Source organism: Felis catus, chromosome A1 (genome assembly GCF_018350175.1).
Source record: "Felis catus isolate Fca126 chromosome A1, F.catus_Fca126_mat1.0, whole genome shotgun sequence".
Lineage (NCBI taxonomy): Eukaryota > Metazoa > Chordata > Mammalia > Carnivora > Felidae > Felis > Felis catus.
This window is the reverse complement of record NC_058368.1, coordinates 21,672,610-21,695,499: the sequence shown is the minus strand read 5'-3', so window position 1 is coordinate 21,695,499 and position 22,890 is coordinate 21,672,610. Positions and strand designations below refer to the sequence as shown.

The 22,890-nt window shown below is 41.1% G+C and overlaps 1 protein-coding gene across 1 annotated transcript in view; it reads right to left on the bottom strand.

Annotated features, from left to right (window-relative positions):
- The window catches only part of KPNA3 (karyopherin subunit alpha 3), a 100,770-nt gene extending 79,720 nt beyond the window's left edge, over nucleotides 1–21,050 (bottom strand). The window contains exon 1 of the mRNA XM_023251315.2: nucleotides 20,897–21,050. Within this exon, the coding sequence (XP_023107083.1) occupies nucleotides 20,897–20,965 (69 nt within the window). The 5' untranslated portion in view covers nucleotides 20,966–21,050. The remainder of the gene's footprint in view (nucleotides 1–20,896) is intronic.
- Nucleotides 21,051–22,890: the final 1,840 nt, after the last annotated feature.

The following is a 22,890-nucleotide window of genomic DNA, read 5'->3' as shown; positions in this document are numbered from 1 at the left end:
TCCCAAACTATGTTTACTTCCTAAAAAAAAAAAAAAAGTTTATTTATTTTTTGAGAGAGAGAGAGAGAGAGAGAGAGAGGGAGACAGAGCAAGCTGGGGAGGGGCAGAGAGACAGGGAGAGAGAAATCTCAAGCAGGCTCCATGATGTCAGCCCAGAGCCCAAAGCAGGGCTCAAACTCACCAACTGTGAGATCACGACCTGAGCCAAAATCAAGAGTCAGACACTTAACCGACAGAGCCACCCAGATGCCCCTATCTTTACTTTCTTTAATTTTTTTTTAAATGTACATTTATTTCTTTTTGAGAGACAGAATGAGACAGAGCATGAGTGGAGAAGGGGCAGAGAGAGGGAGACACAGAGTCCGAAGCAGGCTCCAGGCTCCAAGCTGTCAGCACAGAGCCCAATGTGGAGCTTGAACTCATGAACTGTGAGATCATGACCTGAGTCGAAGTCAGACACTTAACAAACTGAGCCACCCAGGCGCCCCATTTTCATTAAACAACTGCATTCTGCTTTATAGTTACTTTTAGCTACCTTTACCTTTCGTCTACTATATTAAATGCCCCTTGAGGGCAGGGATCTTGTTTCATTCATCTTTATTTCCCTCTGATCCACAATATCAAAAAAGGGTCGTTTGCACAACCAATGTTAGATCTGAACTTGGGGTGAGTCATATCCAATGACAATGCTGTTTGCACTTTACTGTAATCACAGTATATAGTCTATGTATTTTCTCCCTCTATCTTCCAAATCTAGATTAACTTAGCTCCAACGCTCTCAAATATCCCACTTTCTCAGTTTCAAACGCTCAAAATAGAGAAAAGTATGTTTGCATTAGCCCTACATTCACAAAATTTAGAAAACAAAACCAAACATCCAGCCCTTACAGAACTTTAACATCAAGTATGAATTCCTTTATTTCTAGCAAAAACAACGTTTCCAAAACTCAGTGCATAACTGAAAACCACACTGCTGCCACCAGCCACAGTCCAAACTGTAAACTGTAACTGTAAACTGTCCAAAGGGAGTAAGGAAGCATTTCATTTATTTTTTTAAATATAATTTATTGTCAAATTGGCTAACATACATGAGGAAACATTTTAAACTATTGTCACTCTTACTGAATTTCAGCCAATGAGAATATATTTTCATACGGGAGTAAATTTGCATCTTATCACTAAATAGTGTGATAACACTAATTGGGAGTTACTAATTTATAAACTTTTGCCCTAAAATTTGTGAATATATCTAAATGCTAAAATTTTCTCATTAGAACCGTGATTTATATTTTCATCTTCTCTTGCTCTTTAAAATATATTTAATTTTTAAATAAAAGCAGAATACAAGTATAATAAGTGAATAATTAACTACTAATATGAATTAGTATACAAATTAATGTTATACAGCATTAATCCCAAAATATTCTATCCACTGCCTATGTTTTTGTTTAAAACACCAAATGCTAGGGGCGCCTGGGTGGCGCAGTCGGTTAAGCGTCCGACTTCAGCCAGATCATGATCTCGCGGTCCGTGAGTTCGAGCCCCGCGTCGGGCTCTGGGCTGATGGCTCAGAGCCTGGAGCCTGTTTCCGATTCTGTGTCTCCCTCTCTCTCTGCCCCTCACCTGTTCATGTTTGTCTCTCTCTGTCCCAAAAATAAATAAACGTTGAAAAAAAATTTAAAAAACACCAAATGCTAAAGTCATTAAAATTTTGTTTTTACGAAGTATTTTTTTGTTTTTTGTTTTGTTTTTACAAAGTATTTTTTTAAAAACCTCAATAAATGTTCCTAATTATACCTTATTCTAAAATCAAGATACATAGGGCACCTGGGTGGCTCAGTTGGTTAAGTGTCCAATTTTGGCTCAGGTCATGATCTCATGGCTCATGAGTTCAAGCCCCGCATAGGGCTCTGTGCTGACAGGTCAGTGCCTGGAGCCTGCTACGGATTCTGTGTCCTCCTCTCTCTCTGCCCCTCCCCTGCTCATGCTGTCTCTCTCTCAAAAACAAATGAATACTAAAAAAAGGTTTTTTTAAACCAAGATACATTTGTATGACAGTCATGGAACTAAATTCAAGTTAGCAAAATTAGGTTCAAATTTACAAAAAAGGTACTAACTGTGTAGTCTGTGGCTCTCTGTTGAGATTAACACTGTATAACACTTAGTTTGTAGGTTGTTTCTCTATCACATGTTTGCATCTCTGCCATCTATAACCCAATACCTAGCTAACGTGATCATCCTTCTCAGGCTACCTAACTCCTTTTCACTTGCACATTTGAATTCTGAGAGGAAGATGCAGATACTATCCAACCTCTAATTATTTAAATGCCTGTCCAGCTCCTTCCTCCATACTCTGTTCAGCTTTCTACTGGTCTCTCTACTGTTACCTTAAATACAGAAAAATGACAACAGTGTCTACCTTAACACCTTCTGTATACATCATGAAGACATCCAGATCAGCTGGATCTTTACCGGCTTTGCTATTCTGACATAGGGAATGCAAAGAAAGAATATAGTGTTTCAACATAGGAAGGTCCATCGCACAAATTCATTGCTGTCCCATTTGATCCCTCTATAATTCTAATGCTTCTACATTTGATAATAAAATTTTCTGTTGTGTAAGTTTTCTTAACAGTCAAAGTATAAAAAACTGGAATACATAAAACTGTTTCAAAGAGTAAAAGAGGGGCGCCTGGGTGGCTCAGTAGGTTGGGATCTGACTTTGGCTCTGGTCATGATCTCACGGCTCATGAGCTAGAGCCCCACATTCGGCTCTGTGCTGACAGCTCGGAGCCTGGAGCCTGCTTCAGATTCTGTGTCGCCCTTTCTCTCTGCCCCACCCCAGCTCATGCTCTCTCTCTCTCTCTCTTTCAAAACTAAACATTAGAAATAATAATAATAAAATAAAAAGTGAAAAGAAAAATTACTATCAAAATATTGCAAATATGGAGTCACCTTTATTTCCATAAAGTGTAACAATTTCTACACTATTTTTATAAAACTTAACTACACATTATCACCAACCTATTCTGAGTAAGGTAAGATTATTCTCTTATTTCTTTTTAGCTGGAGAGTAGAGAAGGCAAAATTATTTAAAATATTATTTATTAATTTACTATGTCATACCCAACCCCAAACAACTGCTCAAGAAGGTTCTTTGGGGTCTGTAAATGTGTGGAATAGCAGGTATTTTTACTTTGAAATTTCATATCAAAAGTACATTTTTAGCCTCAGCAATCAGACAACACAAAGGAATAAAAGGCATCCAAATTGGCAAGGAAGAAGTCAAACTTTCACTCTTCACAGATGACATCATACTCTTTACTGAAAACCCAAAAGATGTGACCAAAAAACCTCTAGAGCTGATCCATGAATTCAGCAAAGTCGCAGGATATAAAATCAATGCACAGAAATCGGTTGCATTTCAATACACCAACAATGAGGCAACAGAAAGAGAAATCAAGGGGGGCGCCTGGGTGGCTCAGTCGGTTGAGCGTCCGACTTCAGCTCAGGTCACGATCTCGCGGTCCGTGAGTTCGAGCCCCGCGTCGGGCTCTGGGCTGATGGCTCGGAGCCTGGAGCCTGCTTCCGATTCTGTGTCTCCCTCTCTCTCTGCCCCTCCCCGATTCATGCTCTGTCTCTCTCTGTCTCAAAAATAAATAAACGTAAAAAAAAAAAATTGTTTTAAAAAGAAAGAGAAATCAAGGAATTGATCCCATTTATAATTGCACCAAAAACCATAAAATACCTAGGAATAAACCTAACTAAAGAGGTGAAAAATCTATACACTGAAAACTATAGAAAGCTTGTGGAAGAAATTGAAGACACACAAAAAATGGAAAAATATTCCATGCTCATGGGCTGGAAGAACAAATATTGTTAAAATTTCAATACTACCCAAAGCAATCTACATATTCAATGCAATCTCTATCAAAATAACACCAGCATCCTTCACAGAGCTAGAACAAACAGTCTTAAAATTTGTATGGAACCAGAAAAGACCCTGAATAGCCAAAGTAATCCTGAAAAAGAAAACCAAAGCTGGAGCCATCACAATGCCTGATTTCAAGATATATTACAAAGCTATAATCATCAAGACAATATGGTACTGGCACAAAAACAGACATTTAGATCAATGGAATGGAATAGAGAACCCAGAAATGGACCCACAAAACATATGGCCAACTAATCTTTGACAAAGCAGGAAAGAATATCCAATGGAATAAAGACAGTCTCTTCAGTAAGTGGTGCTGGGAAAACTGGACAGCAACATGCAGAAAAATGAACCTGGACCACTTTCTTACACCATACCCCAAAATAAACTCAAAATGGATGAAAGACCTAAATGTAAGACAGGAAGCCATCAAAATCCTCGAGGAGAAAGCAGGCAAAACCAACTTTTACCTCAGCCGCAGCCACTTCTTACTCAACACGTCTTCAGAGGCAAGAAAAACAAAAGCAAAAATGAACTACTGGGACCACATCAAGATAAAAAGATTCTGCACAGTGAAGGAAACAATCAGCAAAACTAAAAGGCAACCAATGGAATGGGAGAAGATATATGCAAATGACATACCAGATAAAGGGTTAGTATTCAAAATCTATAAAGAACTTAACAAACTCAACACCCAAAAAACAAATTATCCAGTGATGAAATAGGCAAAAGACATGAATAGGCACTTTTCCAAAGAAGACATCCAGATGGCTAACAGACACATGAAAAAATGCTGAACATCACTCATCATCAGGGAAATACAAATCAAAACCACAATGAGATATCACCTCATACCTGTCAGAATGGCTAAAATTAACAACTCAAGCAACAAAAGATGTTGGCGAGAATGCCGAGAAAGGGGATCTCTTTTGCACTTCTGATGGGAATGCAAACTGGTGCAGCTACTCTGGAAAACAGTAATGAGGTTCCTCAAGAAATTAAAAATAGAGCTACCCTATAACACAGCAATTGCACTACTAGGTATTTATCCAAGGGATCAGGTGAGCTGTTTCGAAAGGGCACATGCACCCCAATATTTACAGCAGCACTATCGACAATAGCCAAAATATGGAAAGAGTCCAAATGTCCAATGACAGACAAATGAAGAAAGAAGATATGGTATATGTGTGTGTGTGTGTGTGTGTGTGTGTGTGTGTGTGTGTGTGTATGTATACAAAGGAGTGTTTTACTCCCGCAATCAAAAAGAATGAAATGTTGCCATTTGCAACTACATGGATGGAACTAGAGGGTATTATGCTAAGTAAAATTAGTCAGAGAAAGACAACTATCACATGCCTTCACTCATGTAGAATTTAAAAGACAAAAGATGAATATAAGGGAAGGGAAACAAAAATAATATAAAAACAGGGAGGAGGACAAAACATAAGAGACTCAAATACAGAGAAGAAACTAAGGGTTGCTGGAAGGGTTATGGATGGGGGGATGGGCTAAATGAGTAAGGGACATTAAGGAAGGCACCTGCTGGGATGAGCACTGGGTGTTATACATAGGGGATGAATCATTGGAATCTACTCCTGAAATCATTATTGCACTATATATGCTAACTAACTTAGATGTAAATTAAAAACAAAAACAAAAACAAACTGAGATGTGTGATAAGTATAATCATGGATTTAGAAGACTTAGTATAAAAAAAAGAATGTGAAATATTTCATTAATAATCATTTTATATGTATTAGATGTTGAATTGATAAAAGTCTGGATACACTGAATTAAATTAAAATAGGCTAATAAAGATTTTAAAAAGTATATTTTTAATGGGTAATGGTACAACAAGTATCATTTGGGGGGTTTTAAGTAGTATAATACTACACGTTTTACTATGACATTGTGACTTATAATAAGAAATATATAGTTACTCTTCATCTAGGTGTTCCTGGCACACAGCTCCAAAAACCCTTAGAGTTTACTAAGCGTTGACAAATATAAAGGTGTCTTTTATTATGTTACTGAAGTGACTTTTGTAAAGCCCCCCTAGGTCACCTAAGGACGGGAATTGGTTGCCAGGTGAAACAACTATGTGATTAAAGGGCTGAAACTTTTGGTACCATCCCCACCCCAACCTTCAAAGAGACGAGAAGGGCTGGAGATTGACATCAGTAACCAATGGCCAATGCTTTAATCAAGCATGCCTCATAAAAACCCAAAATGACCAGTGCAGAGAACTTCCCGGTTGGTGAAAACATGGAGGTAACAGGTAGAGTGGTACTCTCCAAGAGAGAGCATCTCTTCCATCTGGCTGATCCTGAAATATCCTTTTATAATAAACTGGTAATCTTGTAAGTAAAACATTTCTCTGGGTCTTGTGAGTCACTCCAGCAAATTAAACAGGAGGAAGAGGTTGTAGGAACCACCAATCTATAGCTGGGAGATCAGAAGCAGGGTGGGAGGCAAGAGGTCTTGTAGAAGTAAGCCCTTAACCTATGGAATCTGATGCTACCTCCAGGTATGTAACATCAGAATTGAATTGAATTGTAGGACACCCAGCTCGTGTGGGAGAACTGCTTGGTGTGGGGGAAACAAACACAAGTTAGAATCGGTATCAGAATCGACTTAACTTTTAGCACATATGTTAAAACACTCACAGATAAAAGATGATGTCTGGAATTTGCTTCAAAAAAATCCAGGGAAAGATGGAAATGGGTAGAGATATAAATGAACAAGACTAGCCATAAATTATAACTGGTTTTAAATGGTACATGGTAGTTCAATATATCATTCTCTGTGCTTTTGTGTATGTTTGTAAGTTTTCTAAAATATAGGGTTTGGCATCTTAAATGTGCTGTGTTAAATAACACAAGTACTGGAATAAAAAAAAAACAAAAAACTGGTTACCAACTGGTAAGTGGTGAGTGGCCAACATTCATTATTTTTCTATGTCCTCAGTTTCCACATCTGTGGAAAAAAGAGTCTGAACTCATTAAATCCTGACATTTCTGCTAGTTCAATTTTTTTTTATGATTCAATTGAGTATGACCTCTACACTCTGAATTTTGTTTACCAATTCTAACTATAATCTAAAATGCATTTACAGCTAAATTTGATATAATCAACTGAAAATTGTCTACAACTGTGACCAAAATAACATTATAGTCTTACCTCAGCTGGGCCAGTGTTCCTAGGCATTATGTTCCCCAAATATTCTGCATTTCCAGAAACACCTTTTCTTCATGTACTCTCTTAGACCCCTTTATTCTCTACAACTAATGACGCCAAATAAAATAGGGGCCATTAACCATAATCTGTTCCAGTTTCCCTACACTACTTCAGCCCATCCTCACTCCCGTCGCTTCTCCAAAGTCCTTTCCACCCGATGCCCTTCAAAATCTAACCACAACTTCTATCTCTTACTTCACCTTCCTAACAGCTCTCCACTTACTCTTGGCTCAATCATTTATTCCTTTTCTAGCCAGCTCCTTAACTCTTTTGCTCTGGCTCCTTCCATTTAGCCTACAAACAACAGCCAATTCCATTCTTCTAAACAAATAAAAAAAAAACAACAAAATGCCTTCTTTTAACCCTACTTCCTCCTCCTGCTAACCTGTGGCCCCTCCTTCCCATGGCTGCCAAATTTTTAAATTGAGTTTCTACTGACCAGTTCTACTACCTGAACTGCAATTCACTTCTCACTCCATCATAATCTAGCTGCCAGCCTCCTCCACTCTGGGTTTTCCACTTCTGCCTGGCCCCCAATTGCCAAATATAATGAAGGGCTTACTTCAGGTCCTTATACATCTCTTCTCTGCAGCACTGATATTGCAACTACTGCCCCTCCTTCAGGAAACTTTCCCCCCTCCCCTAAGTTTTAATACACTACTTTGTTGTAAGCTTCTTACAGACTCATTCTTCAGTGGCATTTTCACTAGTGCCCTAAAATGATGTACTTCCTTGGGTTCTTCCTTCCCCTAGTCCTTTTTTCTTCTTCTTTTTTAAATTTAGAAAGAGAGAGAGAGAAAGAGACAGCAAGGGAGACGGGGGGGGGGGGGGGGGGGGGGGGGAGGGAGGGAGGGAGAGAGAGAGAGAAATCCAAGCAGGCACCACCCCTGAGCATGGAGAGGCTTCATCCTATGACTCTGAGCCAAAATCAAGAATCAGAAGCTCCACCGACTGAGTCACCTAGGTGACCCCCTTTTTTGTTCTTATACCTAGGAACTCTCATCTATATTATCATCTTAATCATTCTAATCATTGCTTGAACTATTTTCCAAATCTTCACTACTGGCCATATCATCCTAGGATAAGGTTAGGCAAACTACACCCTGTGAGCCAAATCCAGCCTGCCACCTGATTTTATAAATAAAGCTTCATTGGAACAGTGGCACCCATCTGTTTGCCTAGTGTTGATGGCTGCTTTCACGCTCACAGCAGAGATGAACAGTTGTGACATAAATAGTATGGGCCTCAAAGCATGAAATATTTAACCTTTTGAGAATATTATGACCCTTTACAAAAAAGAAAAAAGTTTGCTAACCTCTGTTCTAGAAGGTAACATATGCCAAATAAGCAGTCCTGGTAACTTTTCCTGCCATTGGACCCCAATGCCAGTGCTGTTAGACCATCCATCTCTGAGTCCCCTGAGTTTTCTAACTGTTCCTTTGAAGCTCCCTTCTCACCCTCATCAATCTATCTCCCATGGTGCAACCAAAGCAACAGTTTTAAATGCACAAAACCCACCTTCCTGCTTAAAACTTTCCTCATAGGAGAGGTCTTTCACAATCTGGCCCCTGCCTATCCTATCCAACTTTCCAATCACTCCACCTATAAGAAATGCTGATTTACATTATTTCCCAGAACAAGTCATGCTGTCTCTTACCCCTAAGTCCACCTAAGATATAATACCAAAGAAATATCTATACATTTTTCCAGTTTCAGCCTAAGCACAATCTCCATGAAGCCTTCTGATGCTCACCCATACGGATTCTTTCCCTATGTGTCCACTGTTCTCTCAACATATTTCCACTGTAGTATTTATTTGCTTTAAATCACATCCCTAGTAATCTACACACTCCCTGAGCAGGGACCCTGAGGCAGAGTAGAAAATGGTTATTAAGGGAAGAGAGTTTTAAAGTAGGAAATCTAGGACTGAATTCCAGTTCTGCCTCCTCCTAGTTGCATGTTCTTAAGCAAATTACTTAACTCATTTTCTTCACCTGAATAACAGCAATTGTGAGAATTACTTAATATTATTCTTAGAAGCACAGTGCCTTGCCCATAGTAAGTGCTCAACAATTATTGGTTATCATTACTTTCATTGTCTTATCTCTCATACTTAGTTCAGAATTCAGATAACTGTTGAGAGAAATAACTGAAGCAAGCTAGTTCTGCACACATTATTTTCAGCTGCATACTGGATATTTCCATCTGAACACCATTTGGTTCCCCAAACTCATTATCTTTAGTCCCAACTGTTTCAATTAGAGTAAAGCGGCCAACTTATGAAGGTCTGCCTAGGATTTTACTGGTTTGAATACTCAAAGTCCTGTGTCCTGAGAACTCCCTCAGTTCTGGGCAAACCAGGATAGTTGATCATCTTAAATTAGTTATGTTGCAAACCATAAAAACAGACTTGAGTTAGTCTGAGAAACAAAGGGAGGGGAGGGGTGCAGGTGAATTTACTGGAAGAATAAAGAACAATTCACGGAACCAAAGGAAAAGCTGTGGAATCTGATGAAAAACTCAGGATGAAAGCAACGCCACAGATCTAGGTGGCAGGAATTAATGAAAGATTTCTTCACAGTACTTCTGCCAAAATGAATCACTTAGGTCCCAGTGTCAGCTCATTTAAGATTTAAATGCCAGGGACAGCATTTGAATGGCCTTCTTTTTATTAACCAGAAAGATTAAGGCACTTTAATTAACCAAAGGAGGCAGAAGCACTTAGATCAAAAATCTCACCAAAAGACATCCAATGGCAGAAGAGCAGCTTCCAAAGAAAGGTCAATCAGAATGACGTTTCCAAAAGAAGGGAATGTATGTAAGGTTACCACATCAACTACTGCTTGAACACACCACACCTTTAATACTCTATGACACAGTCACTGTTATTCATGTTACTTTTCTTTTTGTCTTGGCAAACTCCTATTCATTCTTCAAGACCCAGCTCAAGTATGATCTTCTGTGTAACTTAATTCAATTTTCCCAGGTATAGTCACTCGCTTTCTTCATGCTTTCATAGTACTTTGCAAATTATGTACCTATTTCATAGAATGAGCTCTATACTAAGTACAGCTGACCCTTGAATAACATGGGTTTGAACTATGCAGATCTACTCATACACGAATTTTTTACAGTACAGTACTGTAAATGTATTTTCTATTTTTTGTGATTTTATCAATAACATTATCTTTTCTCTAGCTTACTTTATCGTAAGAACACACTATATAATACATATACAAAATGCATGTTAGTTGACTGTTTATGTTATTGGTCAGGCTTCCAGTTAACAGTACAGTATGTGTAGTTAAGTGTTTGGGGAATCAAAAGTTATATGTGGGCACCCCTAACCCCCATGTTGCTTAAGAGTCCACTGTATATACTTAGGTATCAGTCTCTCACACTAAACTAGCAAGGACAAAGTTATTTCTATTTACTATTTGGGGTATTAACACTGCCTGTCTGGCCCATAGCAAATGTTTCGTAAGTGTTTAATACATCTATTATCCAAGTCACTAGGATATATGAAACATTAAATTAAAAAGGAAGAGTGGAGCTACTACAGGTAAACAAGCTGACAATATCAAAGAGAAAGCTGACAAATTCTGCAAGGGTAGGATAGGCAAAAGAATTATGAAGAGCAAAAATTCCATAAGCACAAAAATTAAGGATAAAATTCTGACAAATCTAAGAACCTGAAGCATTACTTACATAACAGCAAAAATGGATACCCATATGCATAAATGTGATTCTCAAGAAACAAGAAAATAACTAAATTATATTCTATTTAAGAAGGCAGAAAAATGTATAGGCATTTTCAGAAACAATGACTTTTTGGGGGGCTCCATGCCCAAAGTGGCACTCGAACTCACAACCCTGAGATCAAGAGTCACGTGCTCCACCCACTGAGTCAGACAAGCACCCCAAACACTGACATTTCAAATAAAAGAAAGTTTGGTATGTAAACAAATAAACTTAAAGCCCAGAAAACCCAACCATTTAGAAAGATTAATTCCAAGTAAATATAGTCATGATTTATTTTACCATACTTTAACTCTTTTTTTTTTTTAAGGTTTATTCATTTTTCAGAGACAGAGACCGAGCATAAGTTGGGGGAGAGGGGCAGAGAGAGAGAGAGGGAGGCACAGAATCTGAAGCAGGCTCCAGGATCCCAGCTGTCAGCACAGAGCCTGACACGGGGCTCGAACTCACAGACCATGAGATCATAACCTGAGCTGAAGTCGGATGCTCAAATGACTGAGCCACCCAGGTGCCCCAACCATACTTTAACTCTTAGTGGTGATATCCCAGGCTGTGACAAATTTTTCTTAATAGCAAAACTGCCACAAAGTACAGCTATATCTTCCCTAGATTTTTACTATTGCTTTATCTTCAAAGTAAAGGAACAGAGGCTTGGAAATGAGAACACAGCGAAACCTTACGCTGAGATATCAAAGTCAAGTTAGGAACAGTGTCAGTCATGGAAAGAGAAAATGCCACTGACTTTGAAGTTAGATTTTCCAAATACATCCTCTAACTCCTTGCTGGATACCAAGAAGTCAGTTTATTCTTTTTCACTTCAAATATTACCCAGTCTATATCACACTTCACCCAAATAAAATTCATTTCACCAAATGCAGTGACTTTGACATTGTAACATTAAACTATTTTTTATCTGAACTATCTTTATCTATTCTTTATCATCTGAACCTTCTGATCAATCTTACCATCACTACTGGGATATATTCTGAAGTACACAGCATCACCAATGGAAGTATTTTTTTTTTAATCAAAAATGCTTAAACTGAAGATAATCATGCTTCTAAAACTAACCTCCAGTTTACAGAAAATCCAGACGGTGGCAAGAAATAGGAGGAACAAGTTAAGCAACACCACAAAGAAACAGACAAATCCAGTAATTAGGACATTTTATAAGGCTGAACCATATGTAATTGCTGATACTTGGCTCATACTTTGAACCTCCCAAATGAAAATTTCATGTGGTTCAACTTAATACAAGAAAACTGACCTGATTGCTTCAACAAATTAACAGCATTTATAAAATGGTGGGGGACAACAGCCAAAAAGTAGAAGCCACCATTCATCAATGGGTGAATGGACAAAATATGGTACCTGCATACAACGGAATATTATTCAGCCATAAAAAGAAACAAAATTGTGACACATGCTACAACACAGATGTGCTTCGAAGACATTATGCTGAGAGAAATAAGCCAGTCAAATAAGCCAGACAAATATTGTATGATTCTACTTATACGAGCTTCCTAGAGTAGTCAAATTCATAAAGAAAGACAATAGAAGGAAGGTTGCCAAGGGCTGGAGAAAGAGGGAATGCAAAATTATTATTTAATAGGTACAGAGTTTCAGTTACAAAAGATGAAAAGTTCTGGATATAGGGCAGTGATGATTATTACACAACAATGTGAATGTACTTAATGTCACAGAACTATACACTTAAAGTAGTTAAAATAATAAATTTTATGTTATGTTTATTTACTATAAAAAAAATGGTGGGAGAAGCCTATTGTAGATTGAAGGAGATTTAAGAAACATAACCAAATATGATCTGATCTTGTTTAATCCTGACCAAATGACCAAATGTTTAAAAAAAAAAAAAAAATCAGGGACAACTAGGGAAATTTAAATGTGGACTAGATTAGATGTTAATATGTCAGAGTGATACAGTGTTTATGTAAGAATACATTATTTTTTAGAGAAGTAGCCTTAAGTCTTTAGGAGTAAAATGTCATGGTGTCTATTATACATATAGAGGAAAAAGATGAAACAAAGACAGCAAACTGTGACTTATTAAATCTAAGTGATGTGCATATGGGATTAATTATACTATTCTCTCCACTTTCCTAATTATTAGAACATTTCTGGGGCATCTGGGTGGCTCAGTTGGTTAAGCGTCCAACTTTGGCTCAGGTCATGATCTCAAGGTTTGTGGGTTCGAGCCCCACATCGGGCTCTGTGCTGACAGTTCAGAGCCTGGAGCGTGCTTCAGATTCTGTGTCTCCCTCTCTCTCTCTTCCCCTCCCCCACTCGCACTGTCTCTCAAAAATGAACAAACGTTAAAAAAAATTTTTTTTTAATTATTAAAAAAAGAACATTTCTATACTTAAAGTACGAAAAATTTAAAAATTATTTAACTATGCAGGTCTCTCAATCTCCCAACACTTTACCTATCATAATAAAAAGTTTGAACTTGATTTAGAAAGCAACAGGAAAAGGCACAAAAGATTAAAAGTTTCAGTTCAGGGGCGCCTGGGTGGCTCAGGCAGTTGAGCATCTGACTTCGACTCAGGTCATGATCCCGTGGTTGATGAGTTCAAGCCTCACGTAGGGCTCTGTGCCGACAGCTCAGAGCCTGGAGCCTGTTTTGGATTCTGTGTCTCTCTCTCTCTGCCCCTTGCCTGCTCACGCTTTGTCTCTCTCAAAAATAAACATTAAAAAAATAATAATAAAAAATAAAAAATAAAAGTTTCAGTTCAAAAATGTATTTTAAGAAAATTATTGTGTTCGTAGTACCTAGTAGGGATACATTCATTCAAGAAATGTTTTAGTGCTTACTTTGTTCCAGCCACTGCACTAAGACGTAGGCAAAGGAAATATACAGTCTATGTGCTCAGAAAGCTCACGATCTAGTTGGAGAAAGAGATAAAACATAATTGAAATATATTAACCATAACTGCATATGAGAAAGATATATTCAGGAGTGAAGAATGGTACCTAACTCAACCTGGGAAGATGGGGGAGATTCAGTAGATTTCTGATAAGAGCTAAACCCAGAGTTGAGCATTTAAAGAGGGGTAGGAATTAGTCAGGCAACAGGAGGCAGGGAAGGATATTCCAGTCAGCAGGATAGCCCTGAGAATAGAAATAGCATTGGCAAGCAGGGGAGGGCGGGATTCCAGATTATGTATAAGCATATAAGACGCTCAGTGTTGCTAGAGCTTGAAGGGGCAGGGAAGGAGAGAGGAAGGAAAAGCTGAACCTGGAAAAAATAATCAGGTATGAGACTCACTGAAAGATCTCATGAACTGGAGAAAGAACATCAATCACTTTGGGGGCAATTCTTAAATCGCCAGAGGATAAGTATTAAGGCTTAAAGTCGGCTGGAGGCAGTGAATACAGAGGCAGGGCCAAAACCCAGAAACAGCACAGAGATTCGAGCTACATGACTGGCATCTGACTGAATGTGGAAGATGAGGAAGGAGTCCAAGAAGCCTCTCAAGTTTCAAGTTCAGGTCACAGTGAGGGTGATGATGCCATAAACAGAGAAAAGAAAAAAAAGGCAGAACATAGCTTTAAACACTTTGAGCTTAAGAAGCTGATGTGATGCTCATGTGATTAATTTCCAGCAGATGCCTAAGACAGATTTAAGTCCCCCACACTGAAGTGATAGTTAAAACTAAGGGAGATGCTTGATGTGGGCAAGAAAAGCAGTCAATAGAGAAGAGAGTCACAGACAAAATCCCAAGACGTGCCTACAGTCAATAGGTAGGAAGAAGAGTTGGCAAAATCAGCCAAAAAGGAGAAATCATTCAGGCAGAAGGACAAGGGGAGACTGTACACCCCGTTAGTGAATTCAAGAAAAGAGAAGTATAACCTATCTGCTCTATGATATGTCGATTCCTGAAAAACTTCATGTTCTGTAAAATTAAAAAAAAAAAGAGGGAACTACATCGAGAAGGGTAGGGCAATAGGCACCTTAAGACAGAACATAGTTAACCTATGGAGTCTAGAGGCAGAATATGGGGGAAGGGGCAATGTGCATACTCTCCGACTTGCTGTGTTCAACTGTGTCTGTACTTCACGTGTTTATGTTCGATTGCTGTTACTTGGGAGCGTGAAACAGTTAACATGCTGGTGAAAAATCAACTCCGAAATCAAATATGAACCAACATGAATTCTGCATTAACTAACATCATTCTTCTTTAGCATTCAAGTATGAATTAGTTCATGTTGCAGAAATACATTATAACAGAAGAGGCTGGCAAAGGAGGGCTAGGCAACAGTATCAATGCCATGGTGTCAACACCAGAAGGAATATTGGCATCTTAGGATAATATTGTTAGTTTCACTCCCAAATATAGACGTTTTTCAGATATGCTATCTAGTCTCTCTTCTCAGAATATTCCTTAAATTTTATATACTGGTCACTACGTGACAACTCACAGCCCAAGGTCTTTACCTTCAGTGGGCTTACAGAGCCCACATGCAGAGAACTTGTTGTAGCCACAGCAATTTAACCCAAAGAGGTAAAGGAAAATTCACTTAGGAAAGCATTAGAGAGAAGAAAAACCCTAGGGACTGATAGTACTTACCATGTTATTGGTGAGTCAGGAAAGGCCCTATGGAGAACTTCTGAAAGGTTTTTTTTGAAGTAGGATGACATGTGCGGCAGAATTACATTCTTGGTGTTCCAGAGATATACAGAAAGGAGTCTGAGTGAGGAAAGAGTCTGCCAGAGTGAGCCCCAGTAAACAGCAAAAGAAGGTATGTACAGAAGAGAATAACCTGTGCGAAGGCACGGAGAAGAAATCACACTGGTCACTCCACCATCTCAAACATGTGACCACAGCTGGCACAAAAGAGACCTAAGGAGCTATGTGTGGCATCTTAAGGACTTTTAATTTTATCCTGAAGGCAATGGCAAGAAAGTAACCAAGATCTTACCAAGAAAGTAACACAAAAGGATTTAAGAAAGACCAACTCACAAGATACAATGGGAAGGGAAGATATTGGTGACAGGGAAACCAGGTGCACGATCATACTTACACAGGTGAGAATAACAGTGGCCCAAACTAGGGCAGCTGTAGTAAGGTTGGCATCAAAGGCAAAAATAGGAGGGCTCTTCAGATAACTGACTAATAGGAAAAGGGAAGAGAAGGGAGTCCAGGAGATTTTAAGCTTGAGCAATTCGGTAGTAGCACTTACCAACAGAGGCTCCAGAGAGACAGAAGTGAGTTTGGTAATGCTGGTCAAATTTGCGGATGAGAAAATATATATTATCCTCAGTATTAGAAACTTAAACATAAGTTTTAAGTGTTAAGTCCAAGGATATGGGTTATTTTTTGGTGAAACCGACTAACTAGTTCCTCACTAATAAGGAAACTTTGCAAGAGTACAAAGAAAAAAAAAGGAAATAAATTAAATGATAGATAAGATATCAAAAATTTTTATTAGCAAGGTTTTAAAATACCAAATCAGGAATTTCTAGGATATAGCCAAGATTTCCTAAATATTTTCCTCATTAATTAACTTTCAGAGGTTATTTCCTACAATTCAGGTCTGAGGCTCCTTGCAGTGGGAAGACAGTACAGTGAGCAAGAGTCCTGGCTTTCATGTCATCTGCTTCACTGTAAGTCCAGGTCCTGCCACCCCTGATGACTTAGGGCTGGTTACTTACGAATCGTACGTCTCAAGTTTCCTCAGCAGTAAATATGGATAATAATAGTATATACTTCACTGGATCGTTGTGAAAACTAATCCATACAAAATACTTGGTACAGGTAAACTGCAAACAGTAAGTGTTAAGATTTTTAAAATAATTGTTATTAGTTATTGTTACTGATAAAAATATTACATTCTTGAGGTATACAGGAGCAAGAAAAAGCAAAGTTGACTTGAGTGGCATTTACCAGAGTGTTTGATTTATAAGTACTCATTAAATGGAACGTTTCCATTTCATGCACTTTTCTGTAAGTATATTTGAAAAGTTTTAAATACTTTTTTTAAAAGGGAAAAAAAGCCTAAGAACGATGTCTTCTATAAAAAGGTCTGGTATTAAAATACCCATTCCAGGGGCGCCTGGATGGCTCAGTCGGTTGGGCATCTGATTTTGGCTCAGGTCATAATCTCACGGTTGGTGAGTCCCAGCCCCGCATCAGGCTCTGTGCTGACAGCTCACCTGCTTCAGATTCTGTGTCTCCCTCACTCTCTGCCCCTTCCCTGCTCGTGCTCGGTCTCTCTCTCTCAAAAGTAAACATTAACAATTTAAAAAAACAACAACAACAACACCCATTCCAGACCAAATGAAGATAAATTAAGTTTCCTTTTCACAATGTACTCCCTAGTTTTAGCTACGAAATCCATTCCCCCTACCCAAGCTCCAAACTGCTATCTGGAATAACTACTCCTCCCCTATCTGTATCTGTAGACCTCAAGATAACTTTCATCCCCTTTCTCCACTATGAGCTTTCCACAGAAGAGGAAGAGAAAGGAACAGGAGGAGGAAGTTCAAATCCTCATTCCATCCCCAATCTTGATTTTAATTTATTTTTTAATTTTTTTAACCTTTATTTATTTTTGAGACAGAGAGAGACAGAGCACGAACAGGGGAGGGTCAAACAGAGAGGGAGACACAGAATCTGAAACAGGCTCCAGACTCTGAGCTGTCAGCACAGAGCTGGATGAGGGGCTTGAACTCATGGACCGTGAGATCATAACCTGAGCCGAAGTCGGACGCTTAACCAACTGAGCCACCCAGGCGCCCCTGCCTCTTGATTTTTTTTTTGAAAATTCCTCTTGACATTCAGGATAAGAGCATTATTCCTCCAGAACTAATTCTAAATATTACTGCCAGTCATCTTATTCCACTGCTCTAATCATGTTGTACCTTCTCACTTTATTCTGGAATAAACTCCTTCAGATCTCTCTATCAGGAACTGTCCAAGTAACTCTTTGCCGCAAATATAGTCTCAGACCACCATGGGCCATCTGGAAGTCTCATCTCTTCACTCCCTAATCTAACTGCTCTTCTTTCTCACCTGGGTCTTTATTCACTAATTTCTTTTGCTCCCTGTTCAAGTTCAGCACATACTTCCTATAAAATCCACCAACCTCTTTTCTGTAAAGCCATTCCCGACTGAATGACTATGAAATTGCTCTCCTCCTCAGCCCTCTCCCCACTCACAACTTCCTGTTAGTGGAACAGGTATAACTTACTCCCTTAGAAAATGTGTATTTTATACTTGTACCTAGCATCTTATTTGTGTATCAGCTGGTTGTACACTTTACAAAGCTTTATCTTTCATCTATCCTATATGTGAAAAGGTAGGAATATCACATCAGAGTGCATCTCACTGTTTTGAAACAGCCTGATAATCACAACTACTTAGTCACAAAGCTAAGTTGTAGTGTAAGTTTCTGATTTGACACAGTTTCTAATGGATAAAACTAAATTAGAACCAGCGTCTAGTGTTGGCTGTACCTAAGTCCACAACAAAGGCACTTACCAGGTTTGATCCCTGATCAGTTTACCCTTCAGTCACATCCCCAGCAATTCTACTGCACTCTGTCAGGACTCTTCAACTACTGTTCAACTATTCCTCCCACAAGCCTACAAAGCCCCTTCGTTTTGCCCTCCCTTTTCCTGCATTTTGCCAGGCCAACTTTCCTTCATCTTTCAGGATTAGTTTACTCCAATTCATCCACTATGAATCAACCATAACATCTCCCTTGACTGCTCAGCCTCAAGTTAGAATTTTCTCAAAATATACTTATTGATGTACTGCATTGTAATCATCAGTTTACTTTACCATTATTCCCACTGAACTGTAAACTCCTTGAGGTACAGACTGAATTTTATTCTCTTTTGTATACCCAAGACCTAACATTGTCAGACATCCAACAATTAGTGAAGGAATGCTCATACCCACTTTGTGACCTTGTACACGCTACGTAAGCACTCTCATATTTCCTCATCTAAAGTACTTTCCTCCTGTAAAGTGGGGATAATGCTATAACTACTTCATATGTCGTTATAAGGAATTAAGTGTCATGAAGCTGCCAGTATAGTGTCTGCCGCATAGACCTATCATTTGAATGTCTGCTATGTCATGCCTTAGTTACTCTAACGTATCCTGGGAAATGTAATATTGTGACCAATATTTTCAGGCTGAAGGCTGAGCAACCATGCCTCTTTTTCATGCATCTGGAAGTCATTAATTACATTCTGATGATCAGCAAATATTTACTGTGCACCTATTATGTGCAGGAGTCCTTACTAGGTAGCACTGAGTTCCCAGATAATAACATAGGCAAAAAAGAAAACAAAAACCTGCACCAATATCCAAGAGAAGAAACAATGTTGTTAGTTCTTCTGTACAAACAACATGGTCATTTTTCAAACTAGTAAGTTTTGCTTTATAATAGTGGTAAGCTTCAAGAAAGATGGAAAAAGTTCAAAATTAACTCCTATCATCAAGTGGACCAATTAAGGAGGCAGTTCCAAAATTTCTTGTTGCTATTCCTAAGTTTCACTTTTGCTTACAAGTATTTCCCACAGAAGAAATTTAACCATGACCAGGGTAGAGATAGATGACCTTTATTTGTCTTATTCAAACGGGAACTCCACAGAATTTCCTTAGGTTTGTTCCAGTTAGTTTTAATTTTGTAGCTCTGAAAAATGGCCTGAGTTTTGTGTTTCTCTACAAAACAGAACGCTGAATGTTTCCCCACCACGTTCTCTAAGACAGGATAAAATGCGCACATCTTCCTCACCTTGGCCCTTTATCAAGAATTACAAAACTGCGAATCATGTCCCCTAGTATTAGAAAAGGAAGCTGTGGACTTAAAACCACGTTCTCCCTAACAAATCCAGAGGTCAGAGTTCCCGGGAAGTTTGTGCAGTATACTACAATGCTTTCAGTAGCTGCAGAGAGACCTCTAGCGCTGCCTCAGTAAGCCGAGTTTGCAAATAGTACCTGCTAATGTCACCTTAATGAGACAATGGCAACATGCTGTGTAGCAACGAACTAAGTGACCACGATGTTTACAGTTTTGCAACCACTTGGAAATTCTACCAGCTTGAAGCAAGAGAGATATACAAGGCCGTATGAACCTATGTATCCGATTTATTTCTGTAAAGCATGTCAAAGAAATTATTATCCTATGCACAATCCCACTACAAGAAAGGCTAAGAAAACAGGTCCTGTGAGCGGAGGTCGAAACAACGTCTCTTCCAAAGCCTCAACACAATAGATGGTAAACTATTGTCCACCTCCAGCTTGCTCCAAATGCCAGCAGTAAGAGGAGTATGAGCTAGAACAGCTCAGCACGACCGGTCCAAAGGACAGCACTGGAATATGAGAAAATGGTCCTGGCGCATCCTACCCTCCCCCATCCACCACCCTCAAACAAGTCAGTTACCCGGCTGGTCCCCACCCCCCTCTGCGGGCCGCCACCGCCCGCCTGGGCCCCGCTCGCACAAGATATGCGCGGGGACCGGCACAGCGCCGGCTCCATGTGCGGCAGCGCGGGAGGCACCGAGGGGGCCGTGCCGGGAGGGAGGCTGCACGGGCAGCCGGCGCGAGTCGCGGCCGCCCCCTCCGCGGTGCGGTCGACGGACCAGGGTGGCAGCATCCCCGGCCCGCGAGGCGCCGGCCCGCGGACCCCGCCTCAGCTCCACATCCCTTCCTCGCCGACAGCAGGCCGCGCCCGCGTGACGGGGCCGAAAACCCCGGCATTTCCCGGTCCCCGCGCCGGCAGCTCCAGAGGGCGGGTGCAGCCCGGCCCGCGGTCCCGTCGCCCGCTCCGCTCAGCCGGGGCCGCGGTGACTAGAGGCGGCGGCCAACTCCGACCCACCGCGAGCCGGCGAGAACCAGCCCGGCGCCGGCCCCCCGCCCCTCCCCGCCGCCGAGGGGCCGGCGCGGCCAGCCGGGTGAGCCGGGAGGGCCCAGACCGCGGAAGCACACTCACTTCCACATCGCGGCCCTTGTTCTTAAAGCTCTTGATGCGGTGGTTCTCCAAGCCCGGGTTCTCGGCCATGGCTGCGCGCGGCTCCGGCGGCGGCTACTCCTGCGGCTGCGGCGGCGGCGGCGAGTCTCGGCGCGGGAGGGGGAGGTGGGGGAGGGCGGGAGGGGATGGGAGGGGGAGGGGGAGAGGAGAGCACGTTCCGTGACGCCTCCGAGCGCGAGGTGGCAGCAGCGCCGGGGGAGGCGCAGGCCGACTGCCGGGCTGGGCGGGGAGGGAATGGCGGTGAGGAGTCGCGCGCGCCCGGCAAGCTGGGGTCACGTGACCGGGGCGGCCACCAGCCTGGACGCTTGCCGGACCGTTCTGGGGATGATCCCCGCCCCTACCCCCAGCAAGGCCTCCCCACAGCCCCTCGAGGATGCAAGTCATGTGCCAGCAATGGAGCCGATTGAACGGCTTTTACTTCCTCCGACACGCCGGGCTGCGGGCGGAAACTACAGTTCCCAGCATGCCAGGTACAGCGGGGGTAATTCTTCTGGCCTTGACAGAACGGGATGAATGCCGGGAACCCTATCCGCGCGGCTTTCGGTGCAGCGCGCTCCTTGCCCCTGGGCGTCATGCCCCGCCCCCAAGGCGGCCTCTGGGCGGGCAAGTGGGAGGAGCTCGCCAGGAGATGGCACCTTGCGCCCTATGGGAGGGAGGGGGCGGGGTTTCCTGGGAGGTGCACCTCGCACTCAGCAGCCTAGGAAATTAGAAACCGATCGATGGTTTGTGCTTCGCTTCCTTGATTCTTCGGGGTCTCCTGGAATAGCAGCCACTCTCATTTGCTGCCCCTTTGCTCTGCTTTGGTTTTATAAATAGCAGTTATTTCCATCCGAAACATACATATGGGATGTATGTGTTTACGTGTGTGCTACCTGGCTTACCGCACTGGAATTAAGCTCAATGAGAGCAGGGACTTTTGTTGGTTTACTGCTGAATTCCTCGCTTCAAAACAGGGCTTGACACGTCGTGAATACTCAATAAATACTTGAACAAATTAGCACTTCAGCGTCGTCTTTCGGTTTCTTCATCATCCTCCCAAGCCCAGTTCTGCAACCTTCACTCTGGCACTTGTGCATTTCCGTGTCCCCAGCACCTCTTGTTCCACCGCCACACACAATCTTCTCAGCTCTCAGGGAGCCGTCAAATTCTGATCTGCAGACTCTCCTTCAAGCTAGCATCTCCCCTTAGCGTCATCGGAGGAATGATTAGAGGAAATTTGTACAATAACTCTAACAGAAAGTTGCTTTCTGGAGCAGTTGGGTTTCTCTGATTGTATGTGAATTAATCCGTTTCAGAATCAATGGCAGATATAAGCAGATATACGATATTATAGTACAATTCAAATGACACTAAGGTCATTCAAAGGTTGGTAGATATATAACCCTAAACAAATTAAAAGACTTTTTTGAAAGTATAAAGGCCTTAAAGATCCCATGGTCCAGAGGTCATGAATTCAGAAGCCTTACAATGTCCGTGGCATTTGAGCTTTGAGTGGTGGGATGTGGCCCGTTGATAAGCACAGGCCCATTTAAAGGCTTCAGACCACTGTGGGCCAATCTTGCCAAAGCTTCAGTTTTTCAAGGAAAACTAAAAGGCTGTGTTTTTTCCTTCGTTTTTAAATGTCAAATTGTATTTTTTTTAATGTTTATTTATTTTTGAGAGAGAGACAGAGCGTGAAGGGGGGAGGGGCAGAGAGGGAGGGAGACACAGAATCTGAAGCGGGCTCCGGGCTCTGAGCTGTCAGCACAGAGCCCGATGCCGGGCTGGAACTCATGAACTGAGAGACCATGACCTGAGCCGAGGTCGGTCGCTTAACCGACTGAGCCACCCAGGCGCCCCTTTAATTTGTATTTTTAAATGTACTTCAGTGAATCAATCACTTGAGAATTCCAGGCCCTCACTTTATAGTATCTGATCCTAGTGCAACTACTCATCGAAGGGAAACAACAACAAAC